At 39.5% G+C, this 18866-nt stretch overlaps 1 protein-coding gene across 4 annotated transcripts in view; it reads left to right on the top strand.

Annotated features, from left to right (window-relative positions):
* The window catches only part of DCLK2 (doublecortin like kinase 2), an 84600-nt gene that overhangs the window by 40666 nt on the left and 25068 nt on the right, over positions 1-18866 (top strand). For 2 of the 4 annotated variants that reach the window (XR_010721533.1, XM_066186500.1), the window contains exons 3-8: positions 3508-3610; positions 5939-6037; positions 7323-7370; positions 10770-10864; positions 16837-16909; positions 17885-17993. Coding sequence is in view for 2 of the 4 variants with exons in the window: in XM_066186500.1 (XP_066042597.1) it covers positions 3508-3610; positions 5939-6037; positions 7323-7370; positions 10770-10864; positions 16837-16909; positions 17885-17993 (527 nt within the window). In the remaining 2 variants the exon portion in view is untranslated. The remainder of the gene's footprint in view (positions 1-3507; positions 3611-5938; positions 6038-7322; positions 7371-10769; positions 10865-16836; positions 16910-17884; positions 17994-18866) is intronic. The other 2 variants (XR_010721534.1, XM_066186502.1) reach the window with 1 other exon arrangement.

The raw sequence follows: 18866 nt of genomic DNA, 5'->3' as shown, positions 1-18866 counted from the left end.
ATCCAGTGCCCCAACATTTCATTCCTTCAGCTGGGGTCTTTTCTGAGCCCACCAGGGATGCCCAGAGCGGTTGGCACATGGTCTCAGGAAGCTGTGCAGAGAATGCAGGTGAAAGAATTCTGAGGAAAGGACTGAGTGCAAATCCAATCCAGTCTTACTCACACATTCTCCACTCTGCTGTGTGTAGAGACACATTTTGAAGAAAAGCAGTGCAGCAAGGTAACCTGAGCAGCCTTGAGTTGTCAGAGGAGCACCAATGAGTCATTTCTTGTTTAAAAGAAAGGGATAGCAGTGGAGTTACCAGGTCACAGGCCATGTTTGTCTGGGAAAGGGTGTTGTATTTAGAAATAAATAGGGTTTAACGCATTTTAAACATGTTAATTGAAACATGCAAAGTCAACAGAAAAGTGCATTTAGCACTAAGTGTGACAAAACAAAGAGTGGGTAAGACTTTGGATGGATAGTGGGAAGAGAAGCTACAGTGTCGGTGTCGTACACTCTTTGCTAAACTAAATTTTGGTCCCGAACTTTCTGAAATACCTGATATTCTATTCATATGCACAGATTCCACTGCTAATGAAACTTAAAAAAAATCAAAATTTTTGTTAATAAATTTCTAAACTCTTTGCATCCTGATTAAAGTAATTACCCCCCCCCCCCCCCCCCCCCCATCTCCTAAGTTTGGATATTCGTTGGAGTGGAATTACGTGATTTGCGAGTTAGACCATGGTGGATTTCCAGCATTCAAAATCACATGCAAGCAACTCAATAATTTCACTGAGCAAAAAGCTTTTATCATTAATTCCTGTGTATGCATTCGTTTTAATTCTGTAGGAGATGAAGACTTCATTTAAACATCAGTTTGCACCTTGTGAGATGCTCCCTTGACTTTATTACAATAAAAGCATAGAAAAATAACTATTAGGTTGTACTTTCAGAAAAATGCATTTCCATGAATTTAGATTTAAAAATGCTTTCCTCACCCATAATGTAGGGTGGTAAATTCTAGCAGGTCTTTATTCTTTGTTGCATACACTGGTTCAATATTTTTTTTTCATTCTAGTGTATTTTATGTGTAGCCAGTCTGGATTATTTGTGGGGAGAAGGGGGGCTTTGAGCATTCCCTGCTGGAACATAGTAAACAATGCTTTCTTATAGCTGTGTTTATCTGGCTTTCAGTTATAATTGTATTGAACACCTTTTCAGTAAGGTGAATACTCTTTACAGCAATCTGTCCTGGTGTGTGACTGCCAGGTGGGAGTCTCACGGGTCGGGCACACCGTGAGTGTGTGAGCAGGCAGAGGCTGGCATCAGCCTGAACTCCAAAGATGAAGGTGCTGTGTCTCCACCTCCAGCAGCTTATCCGATCCCTGGCACTCAGGATCACTCCTGTATAGTTTTGCCTAGGGAAGCTCTATCTAGATGAACATGTGAGGAGGGATATGTGGGAATTATGTGTTTCTCAAAATTCTTTATTCATTCCCATTTCCTAGTAGCCGTTTTCAGCAGATTTTCCAGAGCATTTCTCAGGGTGCTCCTGTCATCTTTTGTGCACAGATCTGAGCCTTACTTTGTAGAATTGCTCTGCAGACAACAAAGGGATGCTGCTGCTGGCAGTTATACCTCTGTGTATTTCTCTGACTCTGACATCAAATCTGTCATTCCTTCCTCCCTTACTCTCAGTTCAGACGTTAGATTGCATGGGTTAAGGGGTGAGGTAAGGTGAGGCTTTCAATCAGAACAGAAAGATTAATTTTAGGCACTGCCAAACCACAGCATTTAACTCCAGCCTACTCAAAGCAGCACTGCCAGGGGCATCAGGAGCAGTGGTGGGCAGGCAGAGCTTGTGGAAATGGCTCACAGGTTTAGGGGCTTCGAGTGTGAGCTTGCACCTCACAGAACATCTGTGCCCATGTCCTCCCAGTGGTGCTGTGTTCTAGATGTGTGTGATGTGTTCTGGGAGCTTTCTCACAGCTTTTCCTTTTGGCGCAGTTGCTGGATTCCGAAAATCTGTGGAAATGATGAGTCCTCTCAGTTAATGAGCAGAGAAGAATAAATCCCAAGTTAGCAAAACTTCTCTTGAATTTGTGCAGCCTTTTGAACCCAATTTCTGGTGCCTCTTTGGTTAACTAAAGGCGGCGGTTTCAACCAGAGCTGGAAACGTCTCTCAATGAGAGCAAGCTGTCATGGCCTCAGTAAGGGTGACAAGAAAAGGGTTTTGGTGCTGGCTGTGGCCCTTTGGCTGCATAGCACAGTGACACAAATGCTGTGGATCTGGCTGCTCTCCTGGAGGAGCTGCCATGACAACTGCACTGCTGGTGGGGAATGCCCTGCGCCGGAGCTCCCGCGGAGAGCTCGGTGTCGTCGCCAGTCCGAGTGGCTCTGGAATATTGCAGGCACCAGAGACCCCTCCCTGTACTTCTGCCAGTGTTTGCTACTATCACAGTGGGTGAAATGTGCAAATGGTCTTGACAGGTATCTGGGAAGGGAAGAAAAAAAAAAAGCTGGTTTCTCTAAGAGCAGGTTTTTGTATTACTTCTTTGATTTCATGGCTTTACCAAATGATTCTGACTCTTACTTCTAAATTTCATGTGGCCATGCAATGTTAAAAAAAAAGGGAAACAACTATACATTAAAATTTGAATCCGTTTGCAACTAAAAAAATAGCTTGCTACCTGCAAACACTTGTTTCCCTCACAAGGGAATTAGAATGGCGTCAGGGGATTTTCTTGTTGTGGCTTTTTGGTTTTAACTGTTTTTAAAGCAGACATTTGCTCCTTCACACGGTGATTTTTACTGGCTTTTGAGGATGGAAATTTTTTTCAAGGCCTTTGGTTTTGTGTTTTTAAAGAATATCTAAACCATCTTTTCTTTCTGGTATCCCAATCCTTCTTGACACAAATTACTTGGATAACGATGTTATCCAAGTAGCATCGTTACTGGAATAATTAAGAACAGACAACTGCAAAGAGCATGGAAGGGACTCTATTTCTTTATTTTCTTGAATATGAAATACCTTTTAATAAAAAGGGGAATTGTTTCATTAATTTTTTTAGCAGGACATTAAAACATGGAAATTAATGCCTCAGAACATAAAAAAAACCCATTTGCAGATGCAATCACTTTAACTCAACAGATCTTCCCAAAAGCAATTAATGTATTCTTAATAAAAGAAGCTTTGATATTTGAATAGTGTTTTCAGATGTTCCTGTCAAAGCAATGTGTGTGTAATTATAGCAAAAGTCATCAGTGTGCTTATGTAACTATAAGCAAAAATACAGGTGCTAATAGTAAGAGTTTTTGGAGGTAAGGGGCAGTCATATTTTACATTCTTGGTGTTTCCTGCACCGCTGGAGAGCTGAAGTACTGCGGAACTGGAATGTTTCTGTCATTACAACTGAACATTACGGTATCACTGTGAGAAGCTGAAGATAAAATTATGAATTGCTGCTGTCTAACTCAAGATTTAGTTTTGAAAGTGCTGCCTGTGTTTATTTTGCTGTCCAGGTAACGTGCTTACAGGACTTCTTTGGAGATGACGACGTCTTCATCGCATGCGGGCCGGAGAAGTACCGGTATGCTCAGGATGACTTCGTGTTGGATCACAGTGGTAAGGCTGCACATCCTGAACCCACTGAAATAGGAAATTCTCCATCCCATTCCCCTGTTCAGCCCTCAAGAGTCATGTGATTCAGGAAAATGTACATGGGAAGAGATTTTCCTGTGGATAAAAAAGTTTTGTCAAACCGTTGTCCGAGTTCTGCAAGCCTCTTAAAACGCACCAACAAACCTGATCCAATTTCCTGCGAAGCAGACACTGTCCCTAAAGTTACATGAAAAGTGAAATTGAGTTATGAGAGGTTCACTCATGGATTTAATGAATCCAAAATCAGTTAAAGATGTTCACTTTCGGCATCTGTGACTGTAAGATAATTTCCATATTGCTTTCTTCATGAGATTTTTGAAAAATCTCGTGTGTAGCCACGCTCATTTCTAGTCTTGAGTTATCCTGCCAGACAATTCACACACTCCAGTCTTGTCTGCTCTAGACCAAATGTTTGCCTTGTGTGTATTTCGAGGTTATAGGGGATGTTGGGTAGGGAAGGAGGTGAGACAAACTGGGACTCTGTGTCCCCGCTGTCTGTCTTGGGCAGATCATGAATTGAACTTGTTTATGGGAGTTGTTCCTCCGTAAAGAAAAACTCTGTAATGTAAGTTCAAGGAAAAGCAATCCTCTCCCGGAGAGTTTGAGAATTGTCTTGGAATATCAAATAATAAATATTTTGGGTTTTTTTCTCCATGTTGATGGAACTGTAGAATGGGTTGGGTTGCAAAGGATCTTTTAAACGAACCATCTAGTCCAACCCCTGGCAATGAGCAGGGACATCTTAAAAAAAAAAAATAAAATCAGGTTGCTCCATTGAACCTGACCTTGAATGTTTCCTTGGGTGAGACATCTACCACCTCTCCGGGCACCAGAGAGTGTTTCACCACTTGCACAATAAAAAATGAATTCCTTATGTTTAGTCTGAATCTACACCTTTTTTTTTTTTTTTAGTTTAAAACCATTCCTCTTGTTCTAACACTACAGGTCCTACTAGACGTGGAGTTTTTCCTGTCTTTATTGTTTGAGCTGCAGAAACAACCTGTTTTTCTTTTATGAAAGAAATTAATCTCTGGTAAAGAAAACTTGCCCTGGCAAGAATAATCAGATTACTCCAGAGGAGCTTCAGGTTGTGAAGGAAGGATTTTAATTTTTTTTTTTTAATAAAAACAACAGCACCTGCTGTTCCTGTAATTTTTACACACATCATAATTTCATAACAAAATGCTCAGTTGCAGCAAGAAGTACAGATGTATATCTACCCACTGGCCTGTACATTTGGATGGATGAAGGATTCAGCTGCCTCCTATCCTTCTGTTCCTGCTAGGGTGCTGCTTTTCTAGAACTGCTTGAATATGTTGAGTCGGTTAGTGTGGGGGTGACCAAAAGGGTGTTTTTTAAACATAGTTAACAGCTAAAAAATTACTTTATTCTTATGAAGGAATGAAAGAGCATGGTTGTATTGACTCACGATGTAAATCCCAGTCTGGGCATAATCCTAATTTTCCTAGCAGATTTTAAGGCTGCAAATCTACTTTTCCCATTACACAAGGCACAGACTAGTTGAGCTCATTTTCTTGCCTTTATCTCTTTCTTTCCTTTATCTCTTCAGCTTTGGTGGTCCCTGCTTTCTCTAATAGCTCTGGGGGTCTTAATGGATAAAAGCAGGTTACGTACATGACTGGCAGGGCATGCAGCTCAACTTACTTTTTTTATGATGACATGGCATCCTAATGATGACATTGGCATCAGGGACAAAATAAGGAGAGAAATTTATGATCCCATTTGGAGCGATTTGCTAACAATGCTAACCATAGGAATTAAAATGTTTCCAAAATGTCAATGCACGTCTGCTCATTCCCATTGAAGTTGTTATTTAGTGATGTGTAACTGATGGTAAATGACAGTAATCTATTGTTTTAGCCTTCTGGAAACAATAGGCGTTTTTCACCTGTTCAAAAATCGGTCACAGCATCAGTTTCTTGAGAAAGAAGGGAAATAGTGCTGGCTGTGCAGTTGCCCTGTATGGAAGTGCCACTACAGCAAGAACCTTGGCATCAGCATATGTACAAACTTGAATTGTAGTAGTAATCCAGCCTCAAGACATGAAGAAATGTTGTCTGCAGAGTGTCACATAGAGTATTGAGTAGCTCAAACAGGTTATGGTGAGGAGGTTAGGGTTGTGAGATGCTCTTAAAAATCTGTGTGACTGAGTTGGGCAAAGATGTTTAGAAAGTGCTGGTGATTTTCTGGACAGCCACGGTGGTGTGTGGAGGGAGCCTGTGCATGGAACTGTTGTCAAAACCCTTGACAGAGAGTTTGCTTGCTTTGTAGAATGTCGTGTTATGAAGTCTTACTCCCGCTCCTCTGCCATGAGGCACACTGCATCCAAAAGTCCAGGACCTTCACGTCGGAGCAAATCCCCTGCCTCAGGTACTGCTGCTAGGAAAGACCTGAACATATCAAATGCACAAATTTGGGGGTTTTTTTATGGGGTGAAAAAGCATGTTGGCTCTCTCTGTAATACAAGTGTTTCCAGAGGGGAGAAAAAATCCCTTTTTTCACTTTGCTTCAGCAATTTATTACTCATCTGAAATAAATTTGCTATTTTATTTTTTAATCCTAGGAAGAAACATGGTTTCTATTTTTTAATTACAGGCAAAAATAGTTTCAGTTTATGAACACTGGAGTAATTTGTTCTAATTAGGCACTTGGGATATGTTTCCAGCATGGCGCTTGATTTTCCTGAAAACTATTAACTGCAGGGTTATATATGTGGTTAAATTCCTGTTCATTAAACTAGAGTATACCCATAAATTTGGAATTAGAAAGTTTCTCCTGGATAAGCCAAATATTGTCAGAAATACAGGCCTTTTCTGGTTCAAGTAATTTTAGGAGATGTACTCTACTGTGATTGCCCATTAAAAGAGAATTTTTCCTCTTGTGCTTCTCGTAATTTCCAAGAAAGGTGTTCACACTGTGATTTTGCCACCAGTTTGGCTGAACACCATATGTTCCAACCACTGAGTCTTTTATGTAGATAAAGGGAGAAACCTGTTTTTTTAAAAAAAAAATTTAACCTCTGCATTTAATTTCTAAATACTTCTTTTTCCCCTGAAGTCATGCTATTGAATATGTAAACATATGATGCTCTTTTTTGAATGCAACTATAAATATAAGTTTCTGCGTGTGTTTAAAACTGTGACATGTTTCATATTCTCATCTCCATATTTGTTTTGCTTAATTGATGCTGGTTAAAGTCATTTTATCTTTGGGTTCTTTCAAAGTGGAATATTAATAATCTGTTTATAAAGGTTGAATGTTTAACTGGAAAGCTTCAAAAAGGATTGCAGAAAAATGGATCATGAAGGGCAAGTTTTGCAACTGATCTACATTTCATGCACTTCTGTTACTTTCAGTGAGATCATGTAGAATATCTATCAGCAGTGAATTTTATGCAAAGTATTTAGATATCAGTGCTGTCATTTCCATACTTATTTCTACTTAGACCCTCTTTGGTCTGGTTAATTTTTAAAATGTATGCAAAATGTCTGGTATTTATCCTCCTACTTACTTACCTTTTTTTTTTTTTTTTTTTTTTTACATGTAGTCTTTACTTCTCTTTTATTTACCCTTCTTCCTTCCGTGCATGTTCAGAGCTGTTTAATAACTTCTTTCCTTAATGTCTTTTTCCTTTGTGTCAAATATATGAGTACAGTAAAGAGGGGTGGCCACTCCAGTGCTCATTCTTCAGCAAAATCCCCAGGTGAGCCATTGCTATTATGGCTGTATATCACTAGTGTGTCTCCTCCCTCTCCATTTACCTGTATTTTTGGTGCTGTATTTGTGAATATTTTCAAGCTTGAAACACATTTTGCATTGGATGAAACAGAGACATCATGGGTGTTGGGGTTGGGTTTTTTTGTTGTTGTTGAGGTAGATCATTTCAGTGAAATAATGTTTTTCACTTGTTGGACATCTGGTGTCAAAGTTGAATTTTTAAAGGTATAATTTGACTGCAAGAAAAGCAGTGCAAAACCATCTCATATGTTTCAATTTTATGTGCAATTCTTTATTTTTCTTTGTTTTCTTGTGTTATTTCACCCTAAATTCTAAAAAACCTGAGGAATCACTGAACTTTCAGTTCAAAGTCAAAGCATTTCTGAAACAAGTAACATACAAATTGATTAGCAAACAAATTGAATCTTTGGGTCATACTAGAAGTTAACAATTTAAAAGTTATTTATAGATATTTAAGTTTTAAACATTCCTGGGTGCCAAACATGTAGCCTGACATGTACTACTTCGGACTGACAGAAAAGTTTTGGGTTTTTTTTCTGTGTGTTCAGACTGGTATGCATGCGGAAAGAAACCTCAAAAGAATTTATGCATAGAAAACAGATCAAAAAGGTAAGTTTGGCATACACAGGGAGTAGCCAGCAGCAGACAGATTTGTGCCAATACAGATTGCTGGGTTATTGAGTGACGGGGGGGAAAAAAAAATGCTGCTGTCTGAAATAGCAGTGTCATGGTTCAACTAAGCACCATGCAGGCACTTCCTGACTTCTCTGCTGCACCAGGATGAAGGAAGTGAATTGGAAGGGTGAAAGTGAGAAAATTTATGGGTTGAGATATGAGTGGCTCGATAACTGAAGCAACAATAGTAATAGCAACAACGATGCTGCAATGGAAATAGCAAAGAAAGAGAAACAAAACCCGAGAAAGACAAGTGATGTGAATCAGCAGCTGACTGATGCCACCGTGTCCCCTGACTGAGCAGTGTCCCCACTGCCAACATTCCCTCTCATTTTATTGCTGAGCTTGATGCTGGGTGGTCTGCAATGTTCCTTGGATCAGCTGGGGCCAGCTGTTCCACCTGTGTCCCCTCCCAGCTCCTGAGGAGCAGAAAATGCCTCAGCGCTGCATTAGCAGCACTTCCCAGCACAAATCCAAAACATAGCCCTGTGGTAGCTGCTGTGAAGAAAATCAATTGCAGCCCAGCCAGAACCAGCACCAGCAGTTGGCTGACTCCTTACAGATGCAAAACCTTTACATCTGGACAGGGCCTGTTGCAGCTTTCGCCGTTGTTGCGGCTGCTGAGCGGCTCACGTGCGGTGGATCTCCGGAGGCGCTGGCAAAGAGGAACCTGAGACAGCTCCTTCCAGCAGGATCCTCAGCAAAATGAGCTGTGTGTTCTAGAATCATACAAGGACAGAATTTGGAAGGGACTTCTGGGTGTCCCTTGGCTCAGAAGACCACCCTTCTTCACTAAGAGTAGCTGATATTAGCAAGGAGCTACAGTACTGCCAGTGTCAGCTGGGCTCCTCTTCCTTAGGCAGTCTTGGGAGGGAAGAACGTTATGTTAATCAGCCAGTTTCACTGGAACAATTCAGTGGTTCTTAAATGCTCAAATAAACAACAAAATGCTTAAAGAGGATGGTAGTGACTTAGATAAGGATGCCTTACAGTGGTCATGTCCAGGAAGGTGTGGTTCTTCTGTGAGCTGTATAAAAGAATCTTTGAGCATACAACAAAAAGAAATTCCTCCTGTGGTAATAGTTTGTCATTTGGAAGCAAACTCTTCTACTGAAGTGTCTCATTTTTGGTCATTCAAGAAGGAGAAAACAGTGAGATAGCAGTCACTAGCCCTTGCCATTGTCATACTTGCAAATTCTTTCTAAAACAAGGATGCATTGATATGCCAGGTTATCCAGAACAAATTGTTGAAGTCTACAGGAGGGTAGTGTAACCTTAGATGCTTTTGGCTTCTCAAAAAAAACCCCAAAAAACACCAAACCCTTAAAATCACCTATTTTCTTACAGGCAAACATTTTTAAAATCATGATGAAAATATCATAAGTATACTGAATATTTTTTAAAGAAAATACTAAGGTCCTGTAACAGAAATGGGAATATAAGTCCAAGTTATCAGACTTCAAGATAGATTTATTGTGTAGCTAAACACCAGTTAGTTATATCTTAACATCACACACCAGAGAAGTGGATTTGTGGAGGTTGCAGTGAAGTCAGCCTGGCCTAGTGGCAGATGGACTGTCCAGGTTGTAAAAATAGTCCTTGAAAGGCATCTCCCATACTCAGATAATGTTAGCGTGCTGGGTCAATGGACACAAATAAAATAGATCCAATAGTTTAAGAAGTGACCCATGACAGACCTGAATCTGTAAAGGAATTGTGCAGGTGTATCAGTTATTTAATTTGAAGCTCAGTTTCTGTTTACCAAGTTGTCTTTTCTTTCTGGAAAAATAATTCATCACTAGGGCATGAAGCATTTTTAGCTCTTAAATTTCTGCCGAGCATTTTTGTCTCCCACAAAAAATGAGGATCAGCCAGAAAAAAGTGATGTCTCATCATAAAACATTGCATCATATCTGTGTCTGATGGACAGTGTGCTGTTCTCTTTGCATAATGAAATTTGTCAGTTTGTTCTTTTCAGAAAAAATACAAGGACTGACCTAAGTCATATTCCATACACCAGAGAGATAACTGATGTTGTATGAGGCCTGTCTAAAAACCTGGGCTTAAAATGAATGAACTCTTTAAGTCAAGAGGGAGGGTATTGTGTGTTTTCAAAGACACTTGTACTTACTGGAAGCTCAAAAACAACCTACTAGCTTTTCTATTGTTGAGGGTTTTTTTCCCCCTAAATCAAAAAGTTTTCTGTCATGCAAACAGTTAATTCTTCTTGTATTTGAACATCAAACAAACTCATGTTCTGTGAAACATTCTACCTAGAAAGTAAGGCCTTAATCCAAACTGAAGAGGAGGAGGGTCAAATACCCTTAGAAACATTTTCCTTCTATAAATTTATACATTTTATGGTGTGGTACCACAATTTATTGTGCAGTTTTTAAAGGCTGTTGCTTTTTTTGTTTGTTTGTTTTCTTTGTTTCTGTGCCCAAAACTCTTGCCCTGGCAAAGGACAAAATGGGCCTTTTTAATCTCTGGAATGACAATGCAATATCTGTGTGTCTTCTTGATCCCATATCCAGCTACATTTCAGGGTGCAGTTTTGTGATGTGCAAATGTATAACTTATTCCTAAATGCTGAGGAGTCTGCTTTGACCTTTGATTGTAGACTTCAGTGGGAACTTTTGATTTTTAGTCATCTTTTCTTTCATTTGTTCACTTTTATTGCCTTGGCCAGTTAATGGAACCCCAAGCAGTCAGTTATCCACCCCAAAATCTACCAAGTCCTCCAGTTCTTCACCAACAAGCCCAGGCAGCTTTCGTGGACTTAAGGTGAGTGCAAGAACCATCAAACCCCCTAAATTTCATTATTCGTTGGCTGTATGACACTGGTGGTGAAGAAAAAATAAAAAACTATAATTTTAGAGGGTATCCTTGCAAGTATGGGTTTTGCTCATATGGAGAATAGATCTGAAGTAAAATTTTTGTGTTTTGTCTGGGTTGAACCCTCAGCTTAGGAAAGGCAGAGCGTGATGCTGGCTTGAATTATGCCACTTTGTCCTCCAAATTTTCCATTGTTCTGTGGACTGCAGAAATCCTGCAAGCAATTTGTATCCCTTCAGCCTATATAAATGTAGTATTGTATTTTCAATACCTTATAGTTTGTAGCATTGCCCAAGTTTCATGCAAAGCAGACTAATTTCTCCCTGGCAGCAGTTTCACCCCTCAATCCAGTCTCCTGCATGGAAGCGTTTGAGGGCTTCCTTTGGGAGCATCCTGATGTCTGGCAGATTTTTCTGTATTGCACCAAGAGATTTCGCTTCCTCTCCCGCATCAGAACTGGCTGCATTTGCAGTTCTTGGAGGCTGGCTGCTCTGTGCCTTTGGCTCAGGGAAATAAAAGGAACAGTCTGGAGTACAGGGGAGCATCTCATTGCTGCATTTGTGCAGCTGTCCTTTCAAGGGGAATTTTCTTATGGAATCATCAATTGCAGCCTTTCTGGAAGCAGACTTGATGTTTTGCCCTGATTATTCTGATCAAGTAATAGCTCCTATTGGTTAACAGAGGGTTTGTGAAGAGGCTGCATAATTCTGTGGAAAACTGTTTTCTCCATTAGGAGACTGGCTAAAGGACGTGATTTGAATAGTGCTCGGATTTGGGGTTTGACATGCTAATTGTTATCAAGTCTTGTTTTGCAAGGAGTGTGGCACTGGCTTCTGCCAGACTGCTGTGATAATTCTGACAAAGGATTTTGATTCATTTAATTTATTTGTTTGTTTGTTTAAATTTTTTAGTGAATTTTAATTATATCTGTAGCTGTTTGGTTCAATAATTTTCAAGGGCAGTAATAGGTCTGACAGGGAAAATTAGAACTCTGTGTCTTAAAATCTGTCTGGACAGCTCCTCTATGGAGCTTACCGTAGAGGACACCAGAATCACTGGGCTTGAGGCTCTCAGCTGGTCTGCACTATAATTAAGAAATGCTCTTTGGTCTTTCTTTAATGACATGACAAGTTTAGAAACAAGATCATTTGCCTTGGTTTTTTCCACTGCTGCTTGGTCTGCTTTTAACTGATTAAAGCTCCATTAAGGCAGAGGTAATTCGGATAGCAGCAACCAATTCTCACCATAGTGGGCATGTCCCCTTTCCCATTCACTTTTACTCTGAGTAGGCTGCTGTACTTTTTCAATTTGGAGTTTAATTGGTGCTGGGTACTAATGGGATTTTGTGTCAAATAATTCACCCCTGGATGACCAAAGAAAACAGCAAAACCAAATTAAGCATCTCAGACCTGATGTGTTACTGAGGTAGAGAGTCCCTCTCGTTTTATCCTTTAGGATGCATCTGTTTAGCAGGAGTGTCCCAGCTGTGCTCCTGAGACTAAAGATAGGGAAAGTTGTCTGGTGAATCCCAGGGGGAATTCCAAAAGGAACAAGTGTGCTGTTAAGTCACATTTGTTTCTCAATTATGTTGTAGTAGTGAGGACTGTTTTGGGGAGGTATAAAACCAGTAACAGGGAAGCATAGTTTTATGCAAAACCAGATTATTTTAAGAAATTCATACACCTTTTTGTGAAATTAGGATATTTTTTTTTTGATTACTCTGATGAGAAAAAAGGGGGGAAGCAGGGAACAATTTTATTATTTGAAGATTGTTGCGTTTCCTTATTGTTTAATAGTTCCTTGTTGCTAAGACTGCATTGCTGCACAGACAAGCAGTCTGGCTTCCTCCACTTGTATAAATAAGGTGCCATGACTACAGCTGAATGAAAATTTGGGTATAAATACTGTGTCAGTGACACAAAAAGGTGTATTTTAGAGTTTTCTGTCTTTGGAAGTTCAATATTTTGAGTGATTTTTTCTGTACAAATCATATGTTTGTTTTTGTAGAGGCTGAAACAGCAGGACTGAATAATGGTTTTGTATAAGTTTGAGGCAGTATAAAAAAGGGAAAAAAATCAGGGTTGATGTTTCTGGTTCCTGTAAAGAGCAGAGCAACAGAGCAGGTGCACCCTAACTGCACTTTAAAGACTGTTTTATTTGAAAAGCCAGAGCAAAGTAAAATATTTTACTATAGATTAGAACCTTGCTAAGCTTTTCGTAGTTTGACAATCAATGGAGAGCATAAGTGATGTGCCAGTCGTCAAGGCAGCCAACATGCAAAAAAACTGATTGCAGCAGCAATTTCTTCTCAGTCTCAAGACACTGAATCTTATATCATATCCTCTGAATGCCACTATTCCTTTCAAGAGAAATCTCTTCAGTCCCCAAGGATTCCTACCTCTTCACAACTCTTTGTTAGGAATGGTAGGTTCAGGCACAGAAAATTCCTCTCAGGAGAGACTCCTTGTGAAGAATTTATCTTTAAGGGGAAGGGCCTTCTTTCTGTCCTTGTGCTAGTAGTTGTGCAGTGCATACAGTAAGTCCAGCATCCCAGGCTTGCAGAAGTGTTTCAAGTAGTGGACTCTGAGGCTGCATTGAAGTCAGGAATTAAAGCTATGTCTCAATAATAGGAAACATGATGGAATTTCCCCACGAGCCCAAATAAAAGCCTTTATTCTGGTAAGTGACAGATGTGGATACTATGTACCTAGTACCCCATCCATTCTTATTCAGGCTGTTTATTTTTAACATCCCAGTATTATTCTGTAACTCAGCATTTCACTTAGCAGAGGCTTTGTTTCAAGGTGAAGATTTAGATACAAAAGTTAACAAATATGGGCATGAAGTAAATGACTACTCTGTAGAGTATTCTCTTTTGATCAAACATGCTGAGTTTCTTATTTTTCTGTTGAATTCCCATGGAGATAAAATGTGGTGCATGGGTTAATAATGGTGGTAATGGTGCATTTGCTGTCACAGGACAGCTGACCAAAAGGAGTCCTTTTGCTGTTCTGTAGGCAGTGGAAAGGTTTAACATTTTGCTTTGGTTCTACGTGTACATTTCTATGCAATGCTGTTAAGGGTGATTTGACACTGAGCTCTTCCAGTACATCTGTCATTCTGCACACATTGTACCATCAAAATCATCCAGAAAGTAAATTAAATCTGGAAATTGGTGTAATTTTTGAAAGTGGTGTCATAACTTCCTTAGGCTTACTTGAATTGCTTTGTTGACCCCTCCTAAAATTTAGGACCATGAAGTCTTGCAATCTTTTTAAAAAGAAAATAAAATTATAGAATTAAAGAGGCTTTACAGTTGAAGCCTTTCTCACAATTATGCTAAATAGCCTTGTGTTTGAATTTCTCTGCGTATTATTTTGCAATTGATGGACCAAATGACCAAAGTGAAAGGGCATTAGAACCTGATCCAACAAATAACTTAAGTATTTGCTTAACTTTCAGCTACTGAATAGTCCCTCTTACTTCAATGAGGATGTTAATGTACTTAAAGTTAAACATGTGCTTAAGTGATTTGAAGGATTAGTGCCTATCTTCATCAAGGTTTTTAATCTCTTCAGTGTTGTACACATGTGCTTTGTGTGCAGTTATATGTAAAGATTCTTTACACGTGATTATCCAGCCTAGCTGTCACAGGGGCCACAGCAGTTCATAGAGGGATTCTTTAAGCGATGCATTTGCTGAATTTACAGTTCATGTTTAAGGATCACTTAAAAAATATCAAGTTTCTGTCTTACACATTATGTTACTATTAAGTGTTATAATCTTAAATACAACATCCCTATGAAACACTGATTATATAAATAACATTTTTTTTTTATGTTCAGAATGTCTTTTAGTCCTTTCTTACTGCAGCTTTTCAGGATGAATTACAATGATGTAACCAAAGTGTCCCCAGATTTCAGAGAATACTTCTGCAAAGTTCATTCACAGTTTCACTAAAATATTCATACTCCACAGTTAGATTCACCATCACCCCATGGAGCTGCCAAGGAGTTAGGTATTTCTTTCATTATGAAAATAATCCCCAAATGTTTCCACAAACATTCGTGTCATGGGCAGTCTAATCCTGAGGGCCAACCAAGGCACCATTCCACTGCGAAAGAACATGGGTTTGTACCTGTGGATCCTTCCTCACACTCTAATGACATAAAAACCAGAATCCCACCAGCTGTGGAGCTGTGGCAGAGCTAGGGTTAAACCTGCCATTTCAGATTCTGATCTAACACCTCAGCCACAATGGCAGCATTAATTTTATCTTTTTTGTACTCATTTTAGCTCTTTTTTCTTTCCCCTGTTAATGTTTGCTTCCGTCTTGTGGCAAGAAGGAATGTGCCCAGTCATGCTCTGCCCTGATTACAGGACTGAAGGAAGTTGGAAATGTGGGCTAGATGTTCCCATGTATTGTCACTCACTGAAAACTCACTGAAAACCCAAAATAGATTACTAATATTTTAGGCTGATGACTGATATTTGGCCATGGTCTGTTCTGATATCTCTGCTTCATGCTTGAAGAAAATGTGACTGACTGGTTAAGAGACTGACTCATGATTTTGTACAAATGTCATTTAACCCGAATGTCCTTGTTCCTAATCCCTGTTAAACAGATAACTCAGAAAGACAGCAGCATTAACATAGCCTGGGTTTAAGTTATTAGCAAGGAGCAGAGTAGTAGCTGCCTGCTTGCAGTTTGATGCTACTTCTGTGCCAAATGCTGGTAAACTTCATTGTTTCAGGGCTCTGCAAAATTAAGTTGTACAGCTTCTAGTTACTGTACCTTTAGCTGATTTGGCAGCTCAGCTGCCACTAGAAACTTAAGCATTCATTAGCATTTCATGAGCCTTTAGACAATATCCCTATCTGTCAGTTCAGTTCTTTCCCTGACAATAGTGTTAATGATTTAAAATATTCAGCACTGTAACCAGACAATGTCAGCTAAAAGGCAAAATGCTGCATTTGCATTCCCGGTGCCTCAAAAAGCCATTTCAACAGACACTGAGCTTAAGGCAGAGAAGCATTTTAATCCTTCCTGTGGTGAGTGCTGAAAACTACCATAATAGCCCATGAAGAAAACAAGATCTGGAACTTCACAGAACAGCAAGAGATGTTACACAGAGGAGGGGAATGATCTAAACTTTATTTTAATTTCATGCAGCATCCCTGTATATATAGCTGTAGTAGGAGAGGTTATAAAAGTGGTGCACAGAACATATCCAGCATATTTCAGTATTTATGGCATTCATTCCTATGCCTCCACCCCTTTTCAAAATAAAAACTTACCCTGATTTATATCCCATGGCAGTATGACAGGACGACTGCAAGTAGAATCATGAAGACTCAGATCCAGTACCAATTAAGTTGTTAGTGCAGGAAAATCAGTTTTCTTCAGCTGCCATGCTTGAAAATCATTTAGATGTTTGTTTATTTACAGTGTCACAGTTACTAAAACTGGATCTAAACCACAGGGGTTTTGTTACTAAAACACAGTTACTAAATCTGGATACATATCAGACATCTAACTTGAAATGCTTGTAGGTGTCATAGATCTTCACATCTATAATAACCTAAAATATATCCCAATAGATGGCTAAATAAATCTGATTATCATAGATGTACCTGGCCGCCTAGGCCAGAATTGTAGGTGCAGCTGAAAGGACTTTGCTGTTTACTGAAATCTGTTCAGCTGCTTATCTAAATAGAAATATTTTGGCTGAATCTTAAATTGGTGCAAGTGACGATGAACTTTGAGAAAGCAAGAATGAAAATAAGATGGGAGTAGAAAAGTAAACTGACTCTGCATAAGTGTTTTTAGCAGGGTTTTTTTTTTTAAGTTTGCTGCTTTTTTGTATGACTCTTTCTTGTGACTAGCATCAGAAACTAGAAGTTCTTGTGTACTTCCACAGATCTCCCCACATGGTGGATCTTCTTCCAACGTGAATGGGGTACCTGAATCACTCCGTTGCCACAGTCCCGAAGGTAGGACACCAATAATTGCTGGCAATCCTTGCCAGAATTTTGCTGTAGATGACACTTGCATCAGCACTTTCAGATGGTTTCTGATGACTCCTAATCATTTTCTGTTTGGAGATGTTTGTTACCTTGTAGATTCCCCTTGGAAAAAAAATTAGCACAATTTATACATCAAGGCAGTAAAGTTAGGAAATAAATTTTGTTACCTTTTTTTTTTTTTTTGTCCAGTGGTAGCATTTTACTGGACCTTGCTCTTCAATAGTCACTGTTAGCAACTTGACTGATTTTGAACATGACCTGCATTATCACCAGAAATGTGTTTGTGGCTGGATTGAAAGAGGAACCCTCCTCAAAAGAGCTCTTTGTGCTTCAGGGAGAACCACTGGCCAGTCAACTGACCTCAGCTAAACTTAACATTTTATTCCTCGTCTCTTTAAACCAAAGCCAAGTATTTTAAAATATTTTTAAATTTCATGCTGGAGTAATGTTTTTTATTTTAAAAACACTGAAATAAGCATCTATCATAATTACTTGCATTCTGGATGTTTTAGGAGCACCTATAAAAACTTAAAGGAGTTCAGCAGATAAAAAACTTTTTGGGTGTGTTATATGCATTATTGCTGAATCTTATTTGCATTTTTGCTTTGAGTTTGCAAAAAAATGTCAGAAAAGTAATTTGAGGTCAGAAGATTTTAGATGAAGAACTTCTAACTGCATTCATTACTTTTAGAATATGCCTATACAAAAACATAACCAGAGACTTATTTGTGTGTTCAAAGGTCAAATACCTTTGGGTTCATCTTGTTCTTCTTTACACTTGAGATAAAACCAAGGGAATTGCAGTGGAGAAAACAGCTTACTTTAAAGTTTTGTTTTGCATTTGTGACTGTTTTGTGTCTGTGAAGCCCATTGGGGATCCATTGCATCCTGCTGACACTTCTCTTCAGCTTGCATTATTGACTTCTATATATTTTTTTACAGGCTTGAATGGAAACAAGTTCTCAGGGTCATCTACCATTCTTGAGAAGTATAAAGTGGGGAAGGTGATTGGTGATGGCAATTTCGCCGTTGTAAAGGAGTGCGTGGAACGGTGAGCAAGGAAACTGTTCAGTCCTGCTCTTTGTTGTGCTGGATAGAGCCCTGTGCATTGACATAATTTCCTAGACAAATGTAATGAGATGAAAGCGAGGAGCAGTCGCAAAAATATGCACACACTTCAGGAGAAACAGGCACAGCAAAACATGCAGGGCTTCCTATGTTTTCTTCTACAAGAGCAGCAGAGAGCCATGGCTTTTTATCCCACAAACTAAAGGAGGCATCACCTTCTCATGGTGCCTCCTCAGGAAACCCCACAGCTCTTCAAGAAGTCTCTCACACTACAGATGGTTGATGATGACAGGAAATTCTATGTGGCGTCTAAACAGAGTTTGAGACACCCCCACCCCCCCTTCTGCCTCAGCAATTCTGCTGCTGTGGTGTCCCCACTGCCTGCTGCTGACGTGAGTTTTCACAGCTTTCAGCATTCAGGATAGAGTACTCTTAAAGACATGCAGTCGTGGTGGCTCCCTTGGGCTTGCTGCTTGTGTTTTGTGGTGTGGAGGAGCCAGACCTTGCAAATGAAACATCCTGGTGCCTGGTTCCCTGTGGGGTAGGCAGGATACCTTTGCAGACCTTTGCAGTGCTGCTGCTCTTCCTCTGCAAGCTTTGTGTCACACTTTGCTGCCAGTGCAAACATAACAGATGATTTGACTGTCGCTTTCTCAGTGTATTTTTTTTTTAGAACCACCTTCTGCTATCTTCATCAACCTGAGAGTTATGTCAGTTTCTTAAATATTATGAGGAATCTCCAACTTGTATGCAAATACTGGGAAAACTCAACAAATGACTGTGAAAAACATAAATGTTAGAGAAACAATCTATTACTTGATCCTCATCTGGTAGTTTTAGTTAAATTGAAAGAAAA

Source organism: Chamaea fasciata, unplaced genomic scaffold, assembly GCF_029207755.1.
Source record: "Chamaea fasciata isolate MVZ Bird 193981 ecotype frontalis unplaced genomic scaffold, bChaFas1.0.hap1 SCAF_6, whole genome shotgun sequence".
Lineage (NCBI taxonomy): Eukaryota > Metazoa > Chordata > Aves > Passeriformes > Sylviidae > Chamaea > Chamaea fasciata.
The sequence above is the reverse complement of the archived record's forward strand: the minus strand, read 5'-3'. Positions and strand labels throughout refer to the sequence as shown.